The sequence below is a fragment of the Pseudochaenichthys georgianus genome, chromosome 19 (genome assembly GCF_902827115.2).
Source record: "Pseudochaenichthys georgianus chromosome 19, fPseGeo1.2, whole genome shotgun sequence".
In the NCBI taxonomy this organism is placed as follows: domain Eukaryota; kingdom Metazoa; phylum Chordata; class Actinopteri; order Perciformes; family Channichthyidae; genus Pseudochaenichthys; species Pseudochaenichthys georgianus.
The window spans coordinates 24,094,839-24,121,026 of NC_047521.1; the positions used below are offsets into that span (position 1 = coordinate 24,094,839).

The 26,188-nt window shown below is 39.6% G+C and overlaps 3 protein-coding genes across 3 annotated transcripts in view; 1 reads left to right on the plus strand and 2 right to left on the minus strand.

The window, feature by feature from the left end:
* The window catches only part of baiap2l1a (BAR/IMD domain containing adaptor protein 2 like 1a), a 29,123-nt gene extending 26,221 nt beyond the window's left edge, over positions 1-2,902 (minus strand). Inside the window, exons 1-3 of the mRNA XM_034107603.1 lie at positions 2,709-2,902; positions 633-708; positions 355-441 (exon numbers count right to left, since the gene is read on the minus strand). Coding sequence (XP_033963494.1) covers positions 355-441; positions 633-708; positions 2,709-2,759 — 214 coding nt within the window. The 5' untranslated portion in view covers positions 2,760-2,902. The remainder of the gene's footprint in view (positions 1-354; positions 442-632; positions 709-2,708) is intronic.
* Positions 2,903-4,265: 1,363 nt separating this feature from the next.
* On the plus strand, positions 4,266-8,838 carry tmem130 (transmembrane protein 130). The gene is made up of 7 exons (XM_034107143.1): positions 4,266-4,293; positions 4,405-4,576; positions 4,658-4,803; positions 5,262-5,346; positions 5,920-6,122; positions 7,963-8,069; positions 8,701-8,838. The coding sequence occupies exons 1-7, from the start codon at positions 4,266-4,268 to the stop codon at positions 8,836-8,838; spliced, it is 879 nt and encodes a 292-aa protein (XP_033963034.1).
* Positions 8,839-16,070: 7,232 nt separating this feature from the next.
* On the minus strand, positions 16,071-25,881 carry nptx2b (neuronal pentraxin IIb). The gene is made up of 5 exons (XM_034107861.2): positions 25,351-25,881; positions 24,018-24,237; positions 22,214-22,458; positions 21,147-21,326; positions 16,071-18,036 (listed from the first exon to the last, which is right to left on the minus strand). The coding sequence occupies exons 1-5, from the start codon at positions 25,792-25,794 to the stop codon at positions 17,806-17,808; spliced, it is 1,320 nt and encodes a 439-aa protein (XP_033963752.1). The 5' UTR covers positions 25,795-25,881; the 3' UTR covers positions 16,071-17,805.
* Between the last annotated feature and the right edge of the window lie 307 nt (positions 25,882-26,188).

Below are 26,188 nucleotides of genomic sequence, written 5' to 3' on the forward strand. Positions count from 1 at the left end.
GATTCAGACTAGCTATGCTACTGTTGCTAAAAGGAGCGATGAATACAGTGGATGAAACTTCAAAAACATATACTATACAAAAAGATACACTTATGTCTCACAAGCGACAATATTTCTCCCATCCTAAGCTCCAAAAACACACCTGGAATCACTCTTATCACCATAGGTGCCAACAAGGAGAGATTGAAACAGAGATTGTAACCTTAACATCTCAACAGAAAAGAAAATGATGAATCATTGTCTTTAACAAGCTTAAGCTTCATCACAGACACATTTAAACACTGATATCAGGCACGCCCCCTCGAGAGTTCACCCTCTGTCGGTGGGTTCAACCTGGACTCGCATGAAACTCACCGAGCTCTCTGGAGACTGGAGACACAATTGCATGCTCTCCGACCTTCGATACTGCATCAAAATAGGTTTTCCCAGCAAGAGTCATCGCTGTGTGTGGGGGGGGGGGGAGACAAACATCATCGTGTTACTGGCTGGGAAACTTGCTGGTAAAATGGATGTTCTTGTAAAAATGTATTCAATCCAAGATAAGGGAGAAGCTATTTAAGTTGAGGGGCACTGAGGTCAAATTCAAAGTCCACATTAAGACCTATAGATTATTAATTAAACGCGGTGTTTACCTGTGACTGATTTCTCATAGTTCTTCCCGAGGGTGACCAGGTTCCTCAGGCCGGGGTTGAACTGCTCCATCACATTCTGGGACAAAGAGAAAAGATGAAAGATTATTGAGAAAAGCGACAACACTCCTATCTATTTCCTGATTTAAACAATACTGTAATCTCACAAACATCTCGAATATCCAATATATAAGAAACGGATACAACTATTTTTGAAGGAGTGGGCGGGTGAAACAAGTGTTTGTGCTGTCGCTCTATAAGAGGACAATAAAACGTTCAATCTTTAACTTGTATTTATGCTTTTATAACTCAAAAGAGCGAAGTCCCACACAAAGTTGCAGCTATTTGCAGCATGAGCCTCATAACTCTCCCCCTCCTTAACCCCCCCCCCTTTACTCTCTATTGAAAGTCCTCAACAATCAAGTGCTGTTAGCCTCCCTGTCTCTATTCCCCTGGCACACCCTCAACAGAACAATGAAGGGGCAGGTATGACTTTACATGAAGAAAAGGAGAGGGGAGGAAGAGAGAGAGAAATGGAAACAGGTTCCTTGTTTTATTTTCTCGGTCTCTCCCAGTGGCACACTGTACACACGCACACACACACACACGAACACACACACACACACACACACACACACACACACACACACACACACACACACACACACACACACACACACACACACACACACACACACACACACACACACACACACACACACACACACACTTTGTATTGCTAATCCAGGAAGGATATGTCACTCCAACTCTAATTCTACAGCTATTTTTGAAATTAAAGGAGCGCAAAAACATGAAATAACTGTTTAAAATGACTCTAAACTTATTTTTGGGGGGGATTTGAAGACGTGTTAATCTTACTGGAGACGGAAACACACACCCAGACACACTCTCACCTGCTGATGACATGTGAGAGCTGTTCATCTACGAGTAAATCCAGATTAATGCCATGATCAAACGACCATTGATCCAATCACTTCATGTCCATTGACAAGCGAGGGCAGGTCGATTGATGAGATAAACTCTTGTCATTCATCACATTCAGACAGACGGGAGACGGGCAGTGACGGCACTGTGGGTTGCTGTGTTTTATGATTTACAATTTAAAACATGACCCTTCACTTGTTGTTGGACTATACAACTGTTATCAGATTACAAACGTATCCATTGTACGCAACAACAGGAAGTTTGAGTTGCTCGATCAGGTATTTCTGTGTGTGTTTATGATACAAAACCCAATTCACCCAAAAACTGCCTACAGTATTGTTATTTATGTAATTTAAGAGCAGGATTACTATGCGACACATCTGAATCACAATGACATCTATTCACCCCATTTAGCATTCATTACCTTGCACATATCTTGTTTATCTTTAACATTTCTGCACAGTGACAGCTCTGTCATATTCTTGTTGTATTTACCTGATGGTATATCTGTATTTCTTGTAAATATTTCTTATTACTTTGTAACAGCTCTATATTTGCTACTTTTTAAAGACTTAATTCATCTAACTGTGTTTAAGTATGCACCATGGTACAGCAAAGAAACATTCCTTGTATGTGTAAACCTCAGTGGTGTTAAGTAATGGAGTACATGTACTCAAGTACTGTAGTTAAGTACAATTTGTAGGTACTTTGAGGTAATTTATAGGTAAATATTGTACTTCTACTCCACAATATATTACCTTTAATAACCTTGCAGATTTAGATCAATGATAAACAATGATATCAACACATTAACGTGGATTACATTCACAATCAATTGAAATTAGTTCCACCTTTACCAGCTTTGATAAACACATCATGCATCAATAATTAACCGAAACCATATGATTCTGAAATGGGCCAATCTGCATAATGAGTACATTTTGATTGCAGGACTTGTACTTGTGACAGAGTATTCCTAAACTCTGGTATTTTATTACTCAACTCAAGTACACGATTTGAGTACTTATCCCACCTCTGGTAAACATACTTTGCAATAAACCTGATTCTGATCCTCAACCAAAGATCTATCTATCTATCGATTAGTTCTCCTTATATTTGTTTTTAAAGTCTTACCTTGTAAGTATTCTCTGTGAGCTTGCTCACATCATCCGGAGCGCGAGACATGGTGGCAGGTTGTCGGTGTAATAAAAAAAAGGAAAACAAATATAAAATAGTTTCTTTTTAGTAATCCAGGTGTTCGGTCCGAAAAGTAAATTCCACTGCAGCCGGTCCTGCTCCGTGCATGCGGGAGAGAGACGCTGAGCGGCCGGGGACAAACGGACTGACTGACTGACTGACTGACCCACCGGAGAGACTTCCCCGCGAGGAGGAGGAGCGCGAGGGAGGCCCCCGTGACGTCACGATAGTCATAAATGCTCAAATAAATACATTACAAATCGCATCCAAAGTGTAACCTCAGGGAGATTCTTCTCGGCTTCACTTCACATATTTGAATTGATATTGAATATTCGTGTAAAGAAAAACAGCACAAACGAAGCAGCTTCAGGATGAGGAGATTTTTTACAATTATTAACTAATTTCATTTTAGGGAAACATTCACATTCACAATACTAAATGGACTGACTCTCAACCTTGCACATCTTCACTTAGAATTACAACAATATGGCACCACTATTACAAATACTATAAATAAGAAGGCAATCAAAACCAAATGTGTATTTGATAAATATTTGTACTTGATATGAATTAAAAATGTTGATAATTGTTTCAAAACCAAGCATTGATAGTCACTGCTAAATCAAGCCAAAAGAGGGCGCTGTAATTCAAATGCTACAGTGATTTCTTTTAATGCAAAGATAGTATTCAGAGCCTTTATTTCAGTAAAAGTAGCAGTACTAACATTAAAACGAATCCTTTCAAGAAATTAAAAGCAAAAATTATGTAAGCATTCATAAAATAAAATAACTAATTATGAAGAAGGCTTCAATATATTTTAGGTGTAATAAAATAATAAGCAAAATAATAAAATTAAAATAATAATGAAATAAATCAAATAGAATTTCAATTCCATTTCAAAAAGTGGTAGGGATATGTCCCCCGCGTCCCCAGCGTGAATGACCCCTATGACCCCAGACTCAGACAAATAACTGTTTTATATATCACCGTTATTTATTTTAAGCAATAGTCACAATAATTGTTCACTTGGAACCACATGCTTTTTGGGTCATTCTTAAGTTGTTAGCACCACCATGTGGATGTCAATGTACTTCCAGTGTGAAATCATTTTTTTTTCAGTTTAATTTTTGTTTTCCAAAGAAAGAAAACTGGTATAATCTGCCCTACGTCACTGACGGGAATGTGACCCAGGCCACAGCAGCGTCTCAGAAGCTGATTATTGTTGCAGAGCCACATGATTGAAACGCATGGTGGCGATTTCAAGCCTTTTACAGCGGCTCATCTGCATCTGAATGTCACAAGCAGTCAGAAGATGCCACATTTCCCTCCCCATGTCCACACACTGTGCTCTCAGGATTCACTTTGCTTCTACTTGAGGTCCTCCTGAGGACCAGCAGATATGGAGAGGTAAATCTAAACCTCCCTTAAGTCGAGCATTTGATAGTATCGATCTCTTTTTAAACTTTGTTTGCTTGCAGTAATGTTGCTTGGATCATGATGCTCCTTCCTCTGGTCGCCCTGGGTGAGGCAGAGATATCAAACCCTCTGACAGATTTGGGTAGGTTATCCATTTCCACGTTTCTAACATGCTTTATGGCTTCAGAACTAAGAAAATCCTTCTATTTTTGAACAGAAAACATTGCTGGGAAGCTGGTTTTCTATCAGATGGAGGGAAATGCCACCTATGTGAGGGACACAGGAGAACTGGCTTCATATATTCAAACTGAAACCATGTTCGAACTCTATGATCCCCAGAAGAATTTAAGCTCTGCAAAGTTCACCTACACCTGGGACTTAGGGAACGGGTACGAGGACTTGTCGTATTTGAAAGATAAACAAAGATTTAGGATGCTTTCCTTTGACTTTTATTCCTTCTTTTGATGCAGAGAGGTGATCCAGGGCACTGAGCCGGTCGTCCGCTATAAATACTCTGAGTCTGGGAACTACACTCTGCGGCTGAAAGTGGGAGTTAAAGTGACCAAACTTGCACCTCTATTAACAGATGTCTACTCCACAGATGTCCAAGTGCTCGGTTGGTAGTTTTAAAATGTAGTTTATGTGCAGTTTACCTGTTTAAAACTTCACACGATACTTTATTTCCTTGATAAAATGACGAGGTAAAGTCTTAATGAGGCAGGTTACCTCTTGATTACAAATCCCTAAAAGATTGTATCTGTAAAATGATCCCACAAACTGTCATGAGAAAGGACTCGTGGACTCTTGGTGGTTTAGAGCTCATTGCATTGCTTTATGTTGACATTTACTGTATGTGATATGTATTTAAGATAAGATAAGATGGAGTCATTATATATTTTGCTAATGTATGGAATGCCGTGTGTTGTTTTTGCAAACCAAATTGCCCCTCAGACATTCAAGCCACTCTAATTAGTTGTTCAGTCCTCGATTGCCTGTCAAAGTGTATTTATGCAAAGTTGAGCCTTAATAAACCAAAAAGTGATGCAATTATTCATATCTGAAATTAATTTGTAGATGCCATCAAAAGCATTGAGATGAAGGGGCCGTCAGATTACGAGGTGTCGCAGAACACCGGTTTGGCTTTTCATGTTGATGGAAGGTAAGCTGCATTTTGTTTTGTGTGTGAAAGTGTGTGTGTGTGCTGTACTGCGATCACACACAGGTTATCCTTTGAATTTGACATATGCCACACACCAATATGATTAATACTTGTTCAAAGTTGCAGTGACAAGGACAAGGAAGAAGATGAGTCTTGTGTATTTTCTCTTATTTCTTTCAAATTAAACCTAAACAATTCAATTACACTTTCCCCCTGCCTCTAACAATTTGATTAGACTCCTTTGTTTACTTCTGCAACATAATGACATCACTATGTAACACTCACGCTTCCTTTGGCTTGCGCTCCAACACCTATGTGATAGGCTAAGGGGCGGGACATCTCTAGGCAGTTAACCAATTACAACAGAGCCAGAGCAGATCTGGATTCAGACAGAGGGTGTAAAGAGGTGCTGCAGCACAGGCAGTATGAGAAAAATGAAGAGCTTTTTGAACATTAAAGCATGGAGACATGTCACAGTAGAGATACTGATATACAAATATGAACCTGAAATGAGCATACATGGGCCCCTTTAAACATTATGACCCCTCTCTGTGTGCACCTGTGTGTGTTTAGTCCTCCCTTGTGGGTGTGCTGGCGCTTCCTGCCCAACTGCGTGCCGGACGTGACGGGGGGCTGCACGCTGACCATGCTGTATGGAAACACGCTCCGCCTGAACCACACCTTCACCTCCACTGGAGTCCACTGTCTGGACATCAGCGTCCGCAACGAAATCAGCAAGCTGGAGACCTCCTTCAGCATTTATGTCAAGAGAAACAGTGAGTGGAGACACACACAAAAACAAACACACAGCAGGGGGGAAAGGCTGGCAGGCCTTGCATAACAAAAGCAAAATAAGACAAGAAACAGTCAGGGGAAAATGCAGATGAATGCTTTCTTGACAGTATATTAATGACGTAACACTCCAGTGATCATTATAAGTGAACATGCTTTTTTTGAAGGCTATAAAAGAACTTCAGGGTTATGAAACCATTCCAACATTTATTAGATAATGCCAAAAGTTCATGGTCATGAAGTTACACAACAAAGCTAAGGCTCTCAGTTTGTCAAGTTTAATCTTATACATATTCTTATAAACATATTTTCTTCCAGTCAAGTTTAGTTAAGAGATTGGCTCTTAATTAAACTTGTCTGAAAGAAAATATGTCTTTCTAACATCCTCTGATAATCCAAAATATATAGAAAAGTCTTGAGAACGTAAAGTAACATTTAACAACAGCCAAACATCCATTGACCAATTGCTACTTAACTTGTGCCAGGTTAATGGCTCAGAGTGACACCCAAGGTCTCATGGCTGCCAGTATTGTAAAAACATGTTGTTGTATGCATACACGTAATATATACTTATTTATTCTGTATTATCACAATAAATATGATTAAAAGAAAGAGTAGCTGGGTTTTGTGTCATGAGGTGCTTCAGATAAAATGTGGTGTTGAGCTGCGTTAGTTCCACGGGCGGAGAGGGAACAGGACATTGAGGAATCCGGACACCACACGTCTGCTGTGATCAATCGATTTCCCTCTGATGTTATCAAAATGAAACTCATACAGTAATAACCAGCTTTTAGAGTCAGAGTCTTATCAGGATGGCATTTGGACATTCAGGACTTGTTGTTACAGGCTTCTTTTCCTGTGGCATTACAAATGGAGTGCTATACTAAACAAGGTCATACTTCAATAGAGAAAGTTGTAAGGCAGGTCCAAGATCATTTCTCTCTCCATGTCATGTGTGACACATCAGAATACCTTTATTAGTCCCACGGAGGGGACATTTGCATAGTTACAGCAGGAAAAAGAGCCACAGACAGCTTAATGTTAAATATGTGACATGCATTTAAAAAAAAGTACTAAGTTATGATATAATTAAAAATATATATATAATAAAAAATTAAAAGTTACATAATTAAAAAAATACACATCCTGTAACAGTTCTTAGGATTTAGCAGCCAGGTATATATTACACAGTTATTAACGGCATTTATATATAGCACATATAGCAGTATATTGCACATAGTTTGTTGGTATTTAGCAGCAAGGGGTGATATAGTCTGTGTTGTGGTTTGTGTAGGGGGGGGGGGTCAACTAGGGGCTGTGCTGGTTGTATAGTCTGACCGCTGCAGGAAGGAAACATCTGTATATGTGACATCAATATGGATATTTACATTATACACTTAATTTCACATGAGCTTTTTTCACATGTACTTCAAACCTTACATGTAAAACAACACAACAACAAGAAGTATTCTATAACAATGAGTTAAATAAGTATTTAATCAGTGAGAATGAGTACTCTGTGAATCTGTGAAAGATGGGGCAAACAGAAGAATAATTTTTTTTTAATGTAATAAATTAGGAAAATCATAATTTCAATAGTTTTTTCCCTCAGACAATTTAAAGGGGAATTAAAGGGATTCTCCTGGCAGAATAAATCAGAATTAAAGGATGAATAAACCAAATTGTGTTTCTTCCTTTGCTCTCATGGATTCTGTTTAATAGTTTTCTGTTTAAAATAAAGACTTTGTACAATGCTGTTTCACTGTGACTTTGATAAATGATCACGCTCTCAACAACATGTTCTTTTTTCTGTGTGAATCGCAGATAACGCCCACATGTTCTTCATCCTGTCATGTGCTGCCATTCTCCTCGCTACCTTCTCCTTCATCGCTGTCAACGCCTGCCGCCCTCGTCATCACAACAGAACACAGGTACACAACATCTCACAATGACCACTAACTTTGTTTAAAGTATTATTTTGTATTTCAGTATCTCTTGTATTTCCCAGGGTTTAAAGTGGTAAGAAGTGGTGACTGAGAGCTCAAAGAAAGACGTGAACACACTAAATCTAGTGTGATAATATCGTATAACTGGATTCATAATCCTAATAATTATCATAACCTTTATTTATACAGCACATTTCAAACACAGGCACTGTTTAAGATGTTTTCCCTTAACAACAGAACACATTTCAAACACAGAGAGCAACCAATCAAAATGTAAAAAACTAAAAAAGAAATCAAATCACATAAAATAAATTACTTGTGGATCTGAATTGGATTTTTATTATTTTAGTTAAGTAATGTAAAAAGTTATGTGCATATTTATTTTCCTTATTTGATGGATATACTGTAATCCACACCTTCCTAAAGATTTGTAGTGTTTGCTCATTAATGCAGTTTATAACCACAAGGAGGCTGTCTATACCCAGAAATAAATCAGACCTGAGCAACAGAATGTGTGTGGCACAGAAATAAATGTAATTTCTTGATAGTTTTGCATCTAAAATCAATTTTGACACACATTTTACATAATTTCTCTGGACCTATGTGATTTTTGCAGATTGCTACTTCCAGTAATGCTGTGTTTCTGAAGAACGACGACTCTGAAGGTCACAGCAGGATCTTCTTTAACTTCAACGCACAGAGGGGAGAGAAGGAGCCGCTCCTCCTGCAGTTGGGAGCTCCCTACTCCTCTTAACCATCACATACTTTACTCCACTATACACTGCAGATGTATGCACATGTAGGTGTTTGGCAGCCTCAAATGTACAATCACACATTACATAACCATTCTCTTCTCACCATGTATATAGCAACTGCACAACATAAACGTTATGTACTTAGGAGTATTGTCTAACTACGGTTTAGTCATCCTAGTGAAGAAGTTGTTCACATGCCTTCTTTATTTGCTATAAACTAAATGGTGATCGATGAATGAGCCACAGAGCTTGGGCTGACATTCACATGTACTCATAATAAATTAATAGCACAATTGCAGGTCATGATTAAGCAATGAGTGTTGATTTAAGCGTGCTGTGAATGCATCATTGATTTATATTTTATTTTATCTTTCTTCTCTGATATCATTTCCAAAAACAAAAACAACGCACGTGCCTTGTTCGCTATCGTCGACAGACTAACTAACCCCCCAGTGTCAGTAGCCTCTGAATTTCTATCCACCAGCGCGTGCAATGATTTGCCTTCTTCACTGACAAAAATTCAGAAAATCAGACAAGCAGTCAGTGCCTCTGCATCAGGAACAGCAAATGTGTTGTCTCTGTGTCCACTTAACATCAATTCAGACACCATGACACAATTCCATCAGATTAATGATAAAAACCTAGAGGACATTATACAACTTCTGAAATCCTTCTCCTGCTGCCTTGATATTATTCCAACAGGATTTTTCAAATATGTTTTTCCTTGCATGGCCTCAGATCTACTTCATATAGTAAACAAGTCTCTTCACTCAGGTATTTTTCCACTTAAACACAGACAGTGGCAGAACTTCAGTGTTAGTATTATTAGATCTCAGTGCTGCGTTTGACACTGTTGACCACAGCATATTACTAGACCGACTGGAGAACTGGGTGGGACTTTCGGAAACAGTTCTAAATTGGTTTGAATCCTACTTAATGGACAGAAACAACTTTGTTTCTATAGGTACATACACATCTGAGTTGACAAATATGACATGTGGGGTTCCTCAAGGCTCCATCTTGGGGCCTCTTCTCTTTAACGTCTACATGCTACCACTGGCTCAGATAATGAAAAACAACAAAATAAGTTACCATAGCTATGCGGATGACACACACATTTACATAACCATTTCACCAGGAGACTATTCTCCAGTTAAAACACTGAGTAAGTGCATTGAACAAATCAATGACTGGATGTGTCAGAACTTTCTCCAATTAAACAAAGACAAAACTGAGGTAATGGTTTTTGGAGCCAAGACAGAACGTTTAAAAGTTAGCGCTGAGCTTCAGTCTGCAATGTTCAAACCAACAGATAAAGCCAGAAATCTAGGTGTAGTCATGGACTCTGACCTGAGTTTCAACAGTCACATTAAAACAGTTACTAAATCAGCCTACTATCACCTAAAGAACATATCTAGGATTAAAAGACTAATGTCACAGCAGGATTTGGAAAAACTTGTCCATGCTTTTGTCTTCAGTAGACTGGACTACTGTAATGGTGTATTCACAGGTCTCACTAAAAAATCTATTAGAAAGCTGCAGCTGATTCAGAACGCCGCTGCTCGAGTCCTCACTAACACTAAGAAACACTGCTCCCCGGGCACCGTTCAAAATGGCAGCCCACTGCTCCTAACACTAGGATGGGTCAAATGCAGAGAAACAATTTCCCCACGGGGATTAATAAAAGTCCATCTTAAAGTGGATCACATCACTCCTGTTCTGAAGTCTTTACACTGGCTTCCTGTGTGTCAAAGAATAGATTTCAAAATACTGCTGCTGGTTTATAAAGCTTTGAATGGTTTAGGCCCAAAATACATTTCTGACCTCCTGCTAAATGATGACCCATCCAGATCTCTCAGGTCTTCAGGGACTGGTCAGCTTTCTGTCCCCAGAGTCAGAACTAAACATGGAGAAGCAGCGTTCAGTTATTATGCTCCAAATATCTGGAACAAACTCCCAGAAACCTGCAGGTCCGCTGCAACTCTTACTACTTTTAAATCCAGGCTGAAGACTTTTCTTTTTGTCACTGCTTTTAATTGAAACTGAGCCGTTGTGTTCATCAGTAAAGTGGAACTTCTGTGTGAACTATTCATATCTTAAACTGCACTGTAACTTTTTATTCATGTACTTTTTATTCATGTATTTTTTCTTTTAATGTTTCTTTTATTATCTTTTACTGTTTTTAAATGCCTTTGTCTGAATGTCTTTCATTTTTGTAAAGCACCTAGAATTGCCTTGTGTTGAAAGGTGCTATATAAATAAACTTGCCTTGCCTTGCCTTGCCTTATATTGGTGTAGACATTTGACCCTTGCTTTGCTTTCCAGTAAAAGAACATAATGTTACATTTTCTTCAAGTTCTCTTTCTTGCACTGCTTAATATATATTTAAGCAATAGCTCACGACAGGCTGTGGTATATGGTCATTATATCACAGTTAAGGGCGTGGTTCGGCCCGCCGCGACAGTTACCAAGTGTGGCAATATGAAAGAAAAATACACACTCTAATTTAAATAATTTTTATTAGTAAATAATGATGTTCAAAACTAAATAGTCCCTCCGTTGCCTTCTGCACAAAACATAGTGCGAGGTGGTTGCTATGCAACAACACTAACAGCTTGCGAACATATTAGACCGAGAGCGTTGATAGATTATTTGGCTATTTATTTACATTCATTTGCATGTTGCCGTTTATTGTGCACCCACTGAAAAACTGTCCAGCATCAGTAGAATGGTTTAGGCCTACGCAGAGGCAGTTCTAGGGGGGGGGGGGGGGGGCAGGGGGGGTTCAGTGCCCTCCTAACACTGACTTTGGACCCCCCTGTGGCCCCCCTGAAAATGAAAAATAAATAAAAGTAAGGTTTATGATTAAACTATTTCTTGGCTGACGGAATAGGCGGAACTAACAATATTTGTTATTCACGTTCTTGCTTGAATTGCGGGACCAGCGTTGCAGTCGGGAAGAAAAGCAATGTGGAGCGGCAGCTCACCACTTCATAAGGAGTTTGACCGTTATTTTCCTTCTTCCCGGGAATCTTCCCCGGAGTGCATGACCCCCCTGGATGTGAGGTCCACCCCCTAATAAAGCAGGTTAAAATAATTAAATTGCATACATTTTCTTTTTGTAAACACTGAAAACTGGTCCCACAGACCCAAACAGCACACAAAGGTTAAAGGTAAGCATGTAATAATGTGTAATGAAACAAATACCAATAACTGTATTGCATTGTTTTCTTATGCGCAATTACTTAATACTGTCTTTGTCTTTTTCGTCCTGCATTTATTGTGCCCCCCTCAGAAAATAACTGGCCCCAGCCTGCCCCCCCCAGTCAAATTGGTCTAGGGCCTACGTGGTTACTTGTATAGGTTGAGGTTGTTCTAGGGCTGTTGCTTGGCGTGGCGAGAATATTGCTCCACTTTCTCCGGTCCACGAGATTCGGCTTCCAGTAGCTCTGGAGAGAGCTTTCGCACCTGTGGCCACTAACGGTCATAATGTCTTTGCTTTGTTTCAAGACCCGCATCAGAAAGATTTTGAATGGTGGTACTTTTCCAGTTGGTCTATACCTGCTCTTCACGTAGCTCTGCATGTCGTCGTTTAGGTGCTTTTTTTTCTGGAGATAGGCACTGCTCAATCCACTCCTCCATAGTAAGGCCACCCCGGAGGACGAAGTTAACCTTAAATGTTTCCATCTTAAGCTTTATTAGTTAGTTAGTTTCGTAACGGACGTAATGTAACATCTGTAACGGTTGTAGCTTTTCTCAGAGGGGAGGGAAACATGACTTGTGAAAAGTAACTACAATTCTACCCGTGATATACTCTCATTATATCACGGCTAAGAACCAATCAGATTGCTTGATTTTACTTGTCCGCTTTATAAATACAAAATACAATATGATATGTTTGATCTCTGATCCTTGAGTTTGAATACTATAACATATACAACACACTCATTGTCATGGTCTATCGTTTTTAAGTGGTTAGTACCGACAAAAATCTACGTTTATTCTAACAGGCTAATTGAACTCAAAGTGAGTCATTGTATATAACAGCTTCACATAAAGACAAACCTTCAATCTCTCAAACTGTGCTGGCGTCAGTCAGATTATTTTCATCCTGATGGTGTTTAATGATAGCTCGTCCTCTGAGAGAGATGTCACAACATTATAAATTGAGAGTCTGATGATGAATGCCATCTGTCACACACACACTGGGGAGCGGCAGGTGTTGAGATGAAGACACCTCTTAAATCAGACGTGGGACCTTGAGCTAAAACACCACTGTGGTTAAGGTCAGTCTCGTCCACTGTTTTTAGAAGAAGCTTATTTAACGTGCCTGGCTTTTAAACTCTGGTACATTTACTCACAACTACTGAAGCTGTGTGAAATTCAGAAAGCGCAAATCTAAAAATACATGCTGCATCTCCTCTCACTTGTGGGTAGTTGTTAAAATGAAAGTCAGACCATAACTTAGAGAAATTCAAGTAGATACATATAATAGAATCCTTTATTGTCATTATACAGGTACAATGAGATGAGTAGAGCTACTCCTTTTTACAGCATACTGTTGCCCACAGGCAACAAACCATTTTTTCGACCTCACACTGGCCCTCTAAATATTTTTATTTTTTTAAATATACTCAATGTCACCTGACATGCTGGTGTCCAACAAAATGAGGGAATTATATGGGTGTGGCATTTTGTCTGGGGGTGGAGCAGTCCTTTCTGCAAGAAAAACTGCAGGGGACTCAGGGCCACCACTTGGTAAGATACATTTCACTTTTTAACATATTAGAAATGTACACAACTTAAAATAAAAAATACATGCATGTGCATGAATACGTAAAGAAGTATATTTGATTGTTTAAAGACTTATTATGTATTTATTAATGATCTAAAACTATGTTTTTTTGTTCGTTGCCTCAGGGCAACACTGTGCCACTTAGTCCACTTTTTTCCAGGCAATATCATACAAGTGTGCAAGTGTGCTCAGCTGTAAAATGATAAACCTAATCAATGTTTTTACATCTACTGATATTTACAGGAAATGGACCCAAAACATGTTATGGGCAGAAGGGACACGATCAGGCTGTTAGGGCTATTCCGTCTGACAGTGAGGACAGTGAAGGTCAAGATAGGGTTAGGCACACAGACACACACACATAGACACATAGACACACACACACACACACACACACACACACACACACACACACACACACACACACACACACACACACACACACACACACACACACACACACACACACACACACACACAAAAACACGCACAGATACACACACAGACAAACACATACACAGACACACACAGTACCAATGAACTAGTGGCCTGGCCAGTAAAGACAATTTCGGAGTTTTGTTTGTGTTTTGTTTGTGTTTTGTTTGGCTGGAAAACTGTGAATATAATTGAATAACGTATAAAACCTATCTTTGTTTATTTTGTGAATGTGTGGATATAGACTTTAGTAAATACACTTCCGTGGGGACTATTTTGTGGAAAGAGTAGATTGTCCGTTTATCAGTTCTGTTTACCTTTAATATATTATTTAATATCAAGAACCCCTTGTGCGTTTATTTAACACAGATATTTTTGATAGTTGATCGTTACAAACTAGTTGTACCAAATGCTCTGTATGTGATGACTACTTCCATTCTTGAGAGGATAATAATGGATCCTGATATTGAAGACCAAGCCGGTGACGAGGGATATTTTTCTAACAATTAGGTGTCTAAACAAAAGGTTATGTAGGAAGAGTTTATTTTTATTTTGCATTTCTGTTAATAAAGTTATTGTCAAACATCAGTATGCGCTAATGCTAGTAGTTTGTTTTGTTCTCTAAAGTTCCCATGTGATGAGTTTTTTCAGAGTTGTATTTGCACCTGGGAAATATCATTGTTCACTATAGTTACCCGGGTACAAATAGCATTGTTGAATATAGTCACATTTCATTTCATTTCAAACCTTTATTTATACAGATAAATCCCATTGAGATCATTGATCTCTTTTCCAAGGGAGACCTGCTCAAGTAGTTCCACATGAAACATAAACACATAAACAGAACAACAAAAGGACATCATCCAGCATCATTTACATAATTATCCACATAAACAGGTACCAACAGCTTCCGATTGAGTAGCATCCAACTGAGCTTTAAAAACATTTAGTGGCACCAGATTGCTCAGTTTCCATTTAATTTGCAGACTATTCCAAGACAGAGGAGCTGCGCATCTAAAAGCTGTCTTCCCTAAGACAGTCCTAGCAGTTGGCCCATTTAATAAAACCACAGCATTCGATCTCAGGCAGTAGCCACTTACAATTCTCCGTGAGATCAGGGAGCAGATATAAGATGGAAGTTTCCCTAACATGGCTTTGTATATACAAATGTACCAGTGACTGAGCCTCCGTACAGTTAGTGAAAGCAAACCAGCCCTTGCATACAGGGTACAGTGATGGGTTAATGCTTTACAGTTTGTCACAAATCTCAGTGCCCTGTGATACGCAGCATCTAACTAACACATAGCCTTGTTCATAGTTACCCGGGTACAAATAGCATCAATATTGAAAGATACTTTTACATTTCAACTTTATTCTACAAATACAAAATAAATGTATCTCCTTTAAACTGGCCTTCATGATCTTCAATATATATATATATATATATATATATATATATATATAATAGTCATAGAAACAGTATATGAACACTTCTTTACACATTTTATTTAACTGTTCAGTTTTGATAGAGTTCACAGGCTTATCCTGCCTTTACACCGTATTTAATTAATCTGGATTGAAGTGCTGCCATTCATTTATGTTTTTGAAAATACTCACTGCTTGAGGTGTATCCGGAGCAGAGTGAACTTGGAAAGAGTTGCTTTGTCTTGAGGGAGTGTGTGAGTGATGTAACCCCTGACCTTTTGACCTCTCTTATCTGTTTAGTGTTGCTAATGCCACGGAGCGCACCTGTTGTTTTCTTGACCAAAGCCACTTGAGCCTAAAGATCAGCCTGTGTCATTAAATCATGTCCTCCTCGTCAACAGCTTGAATATTTCTAAGAAGAAGCAAATGTATTTTAAACTGGTGTTGATCTATCATACCAACAACAAACAAGAGTAACTGAATGCTTAAATAATGGAATACAGAAAGTATACTGATTAGCAGGATATCTAAGGGCAGATGAAGAAAACACGATTTTGTGAATTTATTTTGCAGTCATTTCCTTTATTTCCCACATTTTCGTTTATTGGCAAAGCAAATGGTTTTCAACACTTAGAAATCATTTGATGGCACTTAAGTCTGCATGAGAAGGCCACATGACAAGATCGACAATGCCTTACATTACTAAAAATAGAGATTACATTAAAAAACTACATTTTTTCTTGACAGATACACTTGACAACGTACAGTGACACGACACGAGTACATTTCAAATACATTCTTGAGAGTGTGATTGGTCTAACGTGTTCTGTCAACGAAAAATCACAAGTAAAGTTATATCACAACAATGAAGCTATGAATATTTCTCCAACATGATTCACCATTTAAACAGGTTTCATTCAGAAGAAAAGAAGGCAAGACAAAAAGCACTGTGATAGACTCCCTAGTATCACCGGTATCCGTACCCAAGAATAAAGCTTTACCAAGGTGAATTTTGTACTTACATAAAGGCTGCAAAATCAAAAGTATTGCTTCTAACATACAATCACTCTATTGCACAGAACTACAAGCTACGTGCACGTAACAGGTAAAGCGCCATATTTGAATCCCCCTAACATGTCAGGGTAATAGGTTTGATTATTCCCTAGTTAAGGAATTGACATAACATTAGCCAGACCCTTGATCTTACCTCCCTTCACTCCCATGCTGCACGCAACATCAAGTCACATGTCTGCGGCCAACAGTCTGGACCCTGTAGTAGTAGCGTGCGTCTGAGTAGGACTAGAGTGGATTTTCATTACTCCAAAGCTGTTGAGTGTGGAGGGAGGGGTGTGTGGGCGTCTGCGAGGGGATGAAGATGTACAGTAAGTGATGTCTTAGCACCAACACCTGAGGGGAAGTTCAACCTTAGAGGTGGGTGTTTTGAAGGGTTTAAGTGCTTCTCAAATATCTTTCCTTGCAGAGTAAGAAAAAAGAACATTTTTACACGCTTTTTACACGCTGATATTCAACGTAAAGCCCACGAACTGCCAAGCAGACAATGAAAACAATGCTGAATGGATGGAAACACTTGCACTAAAAAAACTGAACCGTTGACTTTAATTCAATGTATTATAACAACACATTTCACACTGTATTAGGTTAGTTGAAAGCAACTATATTAAAGGTCCACTATTATGTTATTATAGGTCTCAAATATATATATACAAAACATGTCTCTGAAGTGTTTGGCTCCAAACACCAAACAGATCATTGCAGCATTACCCATAATCCCCTCTGTTTCAGCCCTGTTTCCAAAGTGATGATTCTCTGTCTGTTACTTTAGATGAAGATAAGGAGCCCCTCCCCACGCCCCTCTGAGAGACATTTGGTTACAAAGAACTCAATGGTGCTCTCGGAGGAGATTCAGGTAAGGTGGGGGGGTGGGGTTACCTTGGTTGCTGATTGGCTAACACAAGCCAACAAATCGTTATGACATCATAAAGTGGCCAAAATCTGATCAGCCCATTTTCAGACTTTTATATAAATGGATCAGGACAAAAAGAGAGAGAATCTTTTTTCCTGAAACTTTCAGAGTCTCTTTCCACAGAGAGGACACATGTTGATGTAGAAGAGACATGAAGAAGTGGATTTTGCATAATAGGTCCCCTTTAAGTTTAACCAAAAAAATGTGTAATTAATATTATTGCTTTCAATTAACCTAATACAGTTATGTGAACTCTGTTGACATAATACATTTACATAAAGCCAACGGTTCAGTTTTTTAAGTGTATCTAGTGAGGCACGAGAGTTTTTAAGCTTTAGGCAGGCGCTCCTGACACGTCTCCATGGGCCGCTTGAACGCTCCCCTCCCAAACACTTCCACATTGGATGCTAGCCAGGAGATCACGTTCCCGGGGATGTAAGAGCTGCAGTTGGCCATCGACTGGATCTCCACCGGCTTCAGGACGCGGTCCCAAATGTTCACTTGACTCAGCTCGCCCACGAAGGCCTGTCCGGCATCGAAGCGCCCGCCCACCACGTCCTGTAAGCAATAAACAGCGGGATGGTAATTGAAAAGAAGCATCATGAACAATGTAATCAAACGTTAGGAGGAAGTACTTGGTGGGAATATTGGTGGACAAGACATTACACTTTTACACGAGGTGTTTCTGTTCAATGCCATAAATAATGAAGCACATAACACTGCGTGCAAATGTGTGAAAATGTCTGTAAATCTTTAATATGCCACTGATAGGGTTTTAATTAGGATTTGTTTAGGAAACCAAAAAGATTATTTGTTTTATAGTCCTTATTTGTGGAGATATATACTACAATGCTTGTTTAATTGTCCATATGCCACTCCATACACACAATGGTCCATCTGATATGTGATCAAATCCCAGCTATACATACTAGAGTACACACGATCATATAGTATTAAAAATAGGGGCGGTGGTGGCGAAGTCGATAGGGACTTGGCTTGGCAACTGGAAGGTCACCAGTTCAAGTCCCGGCAAGACCACCGTTCCCTACACTGCTCACCGTTCAAAATGGCAGCACACTGCTCTTAACACCAGGATGGGTCAAATGCAGAGAAACAATTTCCGCACGAGGGATTAATAAAAGTCCATTTTATCTTATCTTAATATAGAAGCCACCAGTACAGTGTATATTGTACAGTCATCTGAGCCGCTTTCCCCCCTCATTACCATGTTCACCATCTAACATAATCATAGTTAGTGCTAAAAAAGTACAAGTAAGAATGAGGTTGGTGTAGATAGCATTCGTTTTTTTGGTTTTCGGTCATAAAGTACACATTTGACGTGACGATGTCTCTACATAGAAAGGTGAGAGGAGCATCAAAGTCACAATAGTTTATCCTGAGGGGAACATGAACTTCAGGACCAAAATTCACACATCAATCATTTCAATACTTGTATAGTAATATGTAACTTTAAATCCCAAATGTAATCCTCATATTGGCACTCAAAAAAAAAAAAGTCAAAGGATCAATATACAGCATATCATGAATATCTTCAGACAAATGGATGAAAATCAATCTTTGTTGAGATATTTGTAATTAATAATTAAGATGGATAACTTAATGACTGCCAGGGAATCAACACGTCATTAGGGTTTATCCTCTGGGGAACATGAATGTGTGCGCAAAATTCAATTAGACCATTATTAACATATTTCAGTGTAAACTAAAGTGGTCGACCGTGAGAACAAAATGACTGTTCCTAGAGACGCTAATATGGCTAAAAACACGTTAAAATGTTCCATATTTCATACAAAAATACATACAATTCTATATTATATTTGTTGCTTTTCACGTTGTTTTGTATTGGACAAGGTGATCATAATACTAAGAATATGTAATGTAATATAATTGACCTTGTTTATTATCGAGTGTTGACTCTGTGTCTAATTACTGACAGTGTAACCGTGAGAGACCACTACCATCCGATCTTGCTTACGCACAGCACACATACAGTTTCATAGGTACCAATATGTCTAGTGACCTCCCCCTGAACCAAGTGTGTGTCTATTGTGTTGAAGCTTGTTGAAAGCAGCTCTATCCCGAAAATGATGTAACATTTTATTACCAATTCAGGACAAATGCTCTTAGCCTTTCTTTGCAGAAATCACGAGGTTGAGCCGTTTTTCTTTCTAATAAAGTGTAACAAAGTCGCTGCAGAAATCCTCTGATTGTGCTCGGTCCCTCTGCAGATGCTTTTTATTTGCTATTTTCTCTTATAAATATGGAAAGACATTTTGTTTAAATGACAGATTTCCATCGAAGTTGCAGTAAACTACTAATGTACTGAAGTAAAAGAAAAGAGGTACTTGTACTTGAATATTTTCACATTATGCTACTTTATACTTTTACTCCTCTACATTTTGGAGGCAAATGTTTCCAATTCCAAATCTACTAATATATTATTATAGGTTTAGCTACCCAGTAGTATATCAACTAATTTAAATAATACCCTTTTTACCAAGTGCAACATTGAAGTGATGAACACATTAATGCATCAATAATTATAATAAAATCATTAAAAAAACTAAATACATGGTGTTTTGTTTCTGCATAGTGAGTCATTTTACTTTTAGCCACTTGAATGCAGGACTTTGACTTTAGTTTTTTTTAGACTGTGTTATTGCTATTTTTACTTAAGTCAATAATCTGAGTAATTCTTCCACCTCTGCACAGTGGTCAGTCATGTAACTTGAACATGTCATATAATAATAAGGGTTTCAAACACTGGTTTAATTTCCACAGAAGGTTCTTCATTCTTTTAACCCTCCTATTCTCTTCGTTCCCCCCCCGGCCCTTACTTTGGTGTTCTCGGTGACCGGTCTTGTTTTAACTGCGATTACATTAACACAAAAACCATTAATCACCACCAAATGTCATTTAACACCCTTTCAAACTGTATATTTTATCAGACTACTGGTACACATGAAGAACTGCAGTAAATATACAAAGAATAGACACTGAACATGTATTTGCGTGCCAGGTGTGATCCATGTGGGGGGATTGGGCACATAAGGGGGGGAACACATCTAGAGTGTGTGTGTGTGTGTGTGTGTGTGTGTGTGTGTGTGTGTGTGTGTGTGTGTGTGTGTGTGTGTGTGTGTGTGTGTGTGTGTGTGTGTGTGTGTGTGTGTGTGTGTGTGTATGTGTGTGTGTGTGGTGATCAGCAATTTTATATGTTCAAATGTCTACTGTGTGAAGGATATCATAACGCCTTAATGCAATCGAATGTAAAACTAAAAAGTTATGATTGATGAAAGTATTACATCGGTCAGATTTGACCCGAAGACAACAGGAGGGTTAGTAATGCGCAGATTGGTCAGCATCAATGGGCAATGATAGGTTTTGTTTTTTTACTATTATCTTGGTAATTGTTTTGTCATGATAACCTGCCACCATCTTATTTCTGCTTCAGGGGACGTTGATATTCCCTTTGCAAAGGTGTTCTAAAAAGAACCCTGCTCATAACAGAACCACTTGACATTACACCAAGAAGGGTTTGACCTGTGATACTGTGAGAAGGATGATCCGTCATCAGAGGTGATTTCAGGTAAGGGCCTGCTATATTTGATACAAACGGCCTGGAGTAGATAATGGCTGCGCTTTCTCACCTGCTCCTGCCCCAGGATGATGACCCCCCCGGGTTTGATCGGGTGCCAGGCTGCCAGGTTGTCCCCACTTCCCAGCTTCCCTCCGTCTTGGTAAGCGTCCCATTGGCCGTCCCGTGTGGTCCAGGTGATGCAGATGTGATGCCACTTCCCGTCCCGTACCTCCAAAGGTAGCTGGGCCACCTAGGATTCAAAAAGCAAAGCATTTAGCTGTGGTTAGCATCCATTAAGTTTTGCTAATAATATGAAAGGAACAAAAAATAACATGATAGGCTAACGGCCCGTCCACACAGCGGCGTGCGCTGACGCTTGCCGGCGGGCGTGTCTGAAGCTCGACCAACAACCAATCACATGAATCTCCCGCCCCTGACACACAAGCAGCGGTTTGATTGGCTAGAGCTTGTACTGGCATATGATTCGATTGGCTGACGCTTCTGCCGAGGCGTCAAAAGTTGAACATTGCTCAACTTTTGCAGCGAGCTACGCCAGCTACGCGCCGCGTCGCTTCCCACGATGCATTTCGGCTAAAGGTGACGTCACCCCATTCAAAGTGAATGGTGAAGCGTCAACGCACGCAGCTGTGTGGACGGGCCGTAAGGGGTGGGACATCTCTAAGCTGGTTGACCAATCACAACAGAGGCGGCCAGCTAACCAATCAGAGCAGACTGGGCTCTGGTTTCAGACAGAGGGTGAAAAGAGGTGCTGCAGCACAGGCAGTATGACAAATTAAAGAGCTTTTTGAACATTACAGCATGGAGACATTTCACAGTAGGGACACAATATCCAATTATGTAACCTGAAAATAAGCATGCAAGGGCCCCTTTAAAAATGCATTAGATTTTATAAGCTTATATTATGATATTTCATGTCAAATATTCAGTTGAAAGTAACTGCCAAGTATATTTTTGTTGAATTAAGCAGAACAATAATAGACCTTGTAGACTGGGGCTGATTTTACTGATGAATAGTGATGGGAATATTCTTTCAAATCCGGCAATGCAATGCAAACAAATTAGCTGTGTTTTTCTTCCATAAAACCACATGTATAGTATTGCTGCTGGTTGACTTGCCTTGTCGTTGATGAGCAGCTCTATCGGGTTATTTCCCCATTCGATCAGCACTATCTCGTTGGCCTGCCCCGGCACACCGTAGGAGAAGGGCGTCCCGATGCCAGGACTGGCGCTGGACTTGATCCACATGCAGAGCGTGAAAGCGTACATCTCCGGCAGGGTTTTGGTGACGCGGCCGTACAGGTAGTTGGTCCGCTGGGGGAGGGACAGCTTGAACTGCTCCGGGGACTTGAAGTCTCCTCCTCCTGTAATGAGACAGAGAGACGAGGAAGAGGAAGAGACACAGTGGGAAAGGTTAGAGGTGACACATGAGGCGTTTTAGAAAAGCAAGCCAGGAATCAATAAGCACTTCTCCTTATCAGTTCAATAAAAAGACAAAGGAAAAGCGTACTTTAACAAGTATCTAACTACTGCACAAGCTTTAATGCAACATTACACAAAAATAAGAACATGTATTGCAATAGAATATAATGTCCTTATTACTAGCTAAGTACTGCACATGAATAGTTATTGTACATGTCATTATTGCACTAGACTAAGAACATGTATTGCACTGGAATAAATATAGACATTGCATGCGTATGAATTTCATTTTCGCACTAGAATAAGAGTCATTATTGCAGTAGATCCAGTTAGTTTGCCCTTGAACAAGCAGACTTCTAATTACACATTAAGGGTCGTTTGATGTTTGTGGGAGTTAAGTTTGCTTATGGCAGAAGTTTCTAAAACATGTTCATAGTTTCCTTGGAATTAACACAAGGTAACAACATCCCATCAGCATCACCTCCCTTTATGTTTGATACACAGACGTAATGGAAAACCTCAACAAAAGTTCCTTTTATGTAAAAAACGTCTGTCACTTCGTCTCTGATTCATCAGACCCTCTCCACTCCACTCTTTTATTCCTCTGAGTGCCTTCCTCTGCCTCCTCTCCATTAGTGTAGTAGATAGCTTTATGCGACTTTTACTTTTACTTTTACTTCTTACATTTTGAACACATATACCTGTACTTTCTACTTCTTACATGTTGAACTCAAATACCTGTACTTTCTACTTCTTACATGTTGAACTCAAATACCTGTACTTTCTACTTCTTACATGTTGAACCCAAATACCTGTACTTTCTACTTCTTACATGTTGAACCCAAATACCTGTACTTTCTACTTCTTACATGTTGAACCCAAATACCTGTACTTTCTACTTCTTACATGTTGAACTCAAATACCTGTACTTTCTACTTCTTACATGTTGAACCCAAATACCTGTACTTTCTACTTCTTACATGTTGAACCCAAATACCTGTACTTTCTACTTCTTACATGTTGAACCCAAATACCTGTACTTTCTACTTCTTACATGTTGAACTCAAATACCTGTACTTTCTACTTCTCTCATTTCCCAAACAGCTGGTTCCTTTAGTCTGAATGTGTGTTTGGTGCGTGATCATTATTATTTAGAGTCATTGCGTGCCTATTGATTTGAACACGATCCGTGTATCCATAATTTCCTGGTCTTCTCTAAAGAAGAGGGACCAATGGAAACGTTGTCATGTTGCCGTTGTTCAGCATGGAAACATTCATTAGCTAACAATGACATTATTTTTCTATTAATATAAAGGGAGGTCAGGTACTCTTTAAAACAGCTACTTTTACTTGAGTAAAGAAGTTTAGTCAGTATTTTTGAGTATCTGTAATTCTACTTGAGTAAAGGATGTGTACTTTTGCCATCTCTGTCCAGTTGACTCATCTCACCAGATCATCTAAAAAAAACAACTAATTAGAATTTTGGATTTTGACACTTCACCTTTCTCCAGCTCACTGATCCTGTCCACCAAAGCGCTCAGGGTGCTCTCGGTCTTCAGCCTGTACTCGGCCGTGGCGTTGGACAGCATGCTCTTCTCCTCCTCCAGGTTGCTGACCTTCTTCAGGAGCTGCTTCTCCAGCTCCCCGAGGCGGCGCTGCAGCAGGTCCCGCAGCTCGGTGGGGAACGACGCTCCGGATACGTTGGCTCTCAGGTGCTGTTGCTAAGGAAGGACGGACGGGACAACATGAGCAGGAAGTGCACACCGAGGATCATCAGCCCCCATAGAGCTTACATCACCACTCTATGATTGACAGGCCCACAGTGTCAGGGTTGTATAACGCTTTGGTTTTCCAATTGTGTTGTTTGATTAAATGTAATTAGGCTTGGCTTGTTGAATTCACTGTGGCACTAACCACCTGTGTGCTTTTCATGCAAATTTAAAGCGGAAAAGCTAATTAATTAATATGTTTTGACATGTTAACTCTCACTTGAGATATCTGCAAGTATTAAGTCCTGATGGGCTCCATATACAATGAATGAATGTGAAATCCAAATCTAAAGTAAGATCCTCTGCCTTCTATCAAATCATACATATTCCTATATTACACTGCACTGTAACTTTGAATATTATATCTTATTCTATTTAGTGTGTTCCAATTTTAATTTGTTCTAGTTTCTTGGCTTTTTAACAGTTTTAAATGTACTTAAATGTCATTTTTCAATGTGTTTCTGTTGCACTATATCTTGGGGCTTTAAATGTTTCTTTATAACGCAATTTGGATTGCCTTGTGTTGAAATCTGCTATATCTAAACTTGCCTTGCCTTGAAACCCAATAATCAGAACATTCCCCTGGGTGAAGTGTCGTCTATAAAATCTCTCTAAATTCGGTTTCTTTGAAAAGGCTTCAGTTGATGACATCATAAATGTGGCTTCAGATTCTCATGTTTTTGATTTTGGTAGAGATTTGTTAATTTTCACATATAGTTCTGTGATGTCTTACACCATAGGAATGACGTAATGTATGGGTCTGACATTAAGCATAATTAACCTTTTAAACTGGAAAAACTAATTTTACTTTATTTTCGAACCTAGTTTAGCAAACTCCCAGGCAGCACAACTGGTCCTGCGTAATTGATTAATTAATCTCATCCTCAGAGATACCTCTGATTTGAACAGTGTTTAATGATTCTCAGAAGTGCCAACAATGTGCCAACTAAGTTTAACGTCACAGCAGTGTATAGACAAGGTGTTGTAATCCTATAATTCCTAGAAGTCAAACTGTTCTTTTACGCATGGCTTTGGCACAGAGGCTTGCATTGCGCATTTCCTTACCTCCAAGTTCTCCAACCGGTCCTTCAGCCCTTGCATGGTTTTCCCCATACTGTCGATGCTGTCATTTGGATCTCTGGGAACATCCCCCATCGTGTTTTGCTTCTCTTTCCCCCAGGAAGACCCCTTGTCGTACTTCCTATCGTCGGTGGTTGAGGCACAGAGGGACAGCTTGGTGGTGAGCTCGTTGATGGTGCCTATCTGTTTGGAAATCATTTCTTTCTGCTGTAGGATTGTCTCTCGGAGCTGCATGACGGTATTTCTGAGCTCCTCTTCCTGGCCTCCCGCGTTTAGCTCGGGTAACAATGTCACCGGGCAGGTGGGATCTCCGCTGAGGGGAATTGCGCGGCAGATGTACCGCTTTCCATCGTCCAGCTGTCCATTGGTGGCTAACTGACCGCGGCCCAAGGCACACACACTCATCAATCCGCACAAGAGTGAAAACATACCGGCAGAGATACAATTAAAGTTAAAGCCAAACCCTAAACACTCTCTATCAAAATCCACCGGTAACTTCGGTGCGTAAAAGTGCAAGTTTACACAAAAAAACTCACGTATAACTATTTCTACTGGGTAGCGCCATGCCGGAGCAGCAATATGAAGACAGGCCTGAGCAGACAATCCGATCAGGGGTGACTCGGTCACTGTAAACCCGGTTAATGTGGCTTGTGTTGAAGGAACTATTTGTGGCTCAAACAGAGAGCACTGCGCGGTGCTGATCTGACAGCTCCTCTTAGGAAAGGATTACCAAAAAGAAAGGTGTCTGTGGAGCTCTGCGATTGGCTGTAGTAGGCTGACGTCAGCATCTGGGTCAAACATTTGTTGGTTCATTTATTTGCAA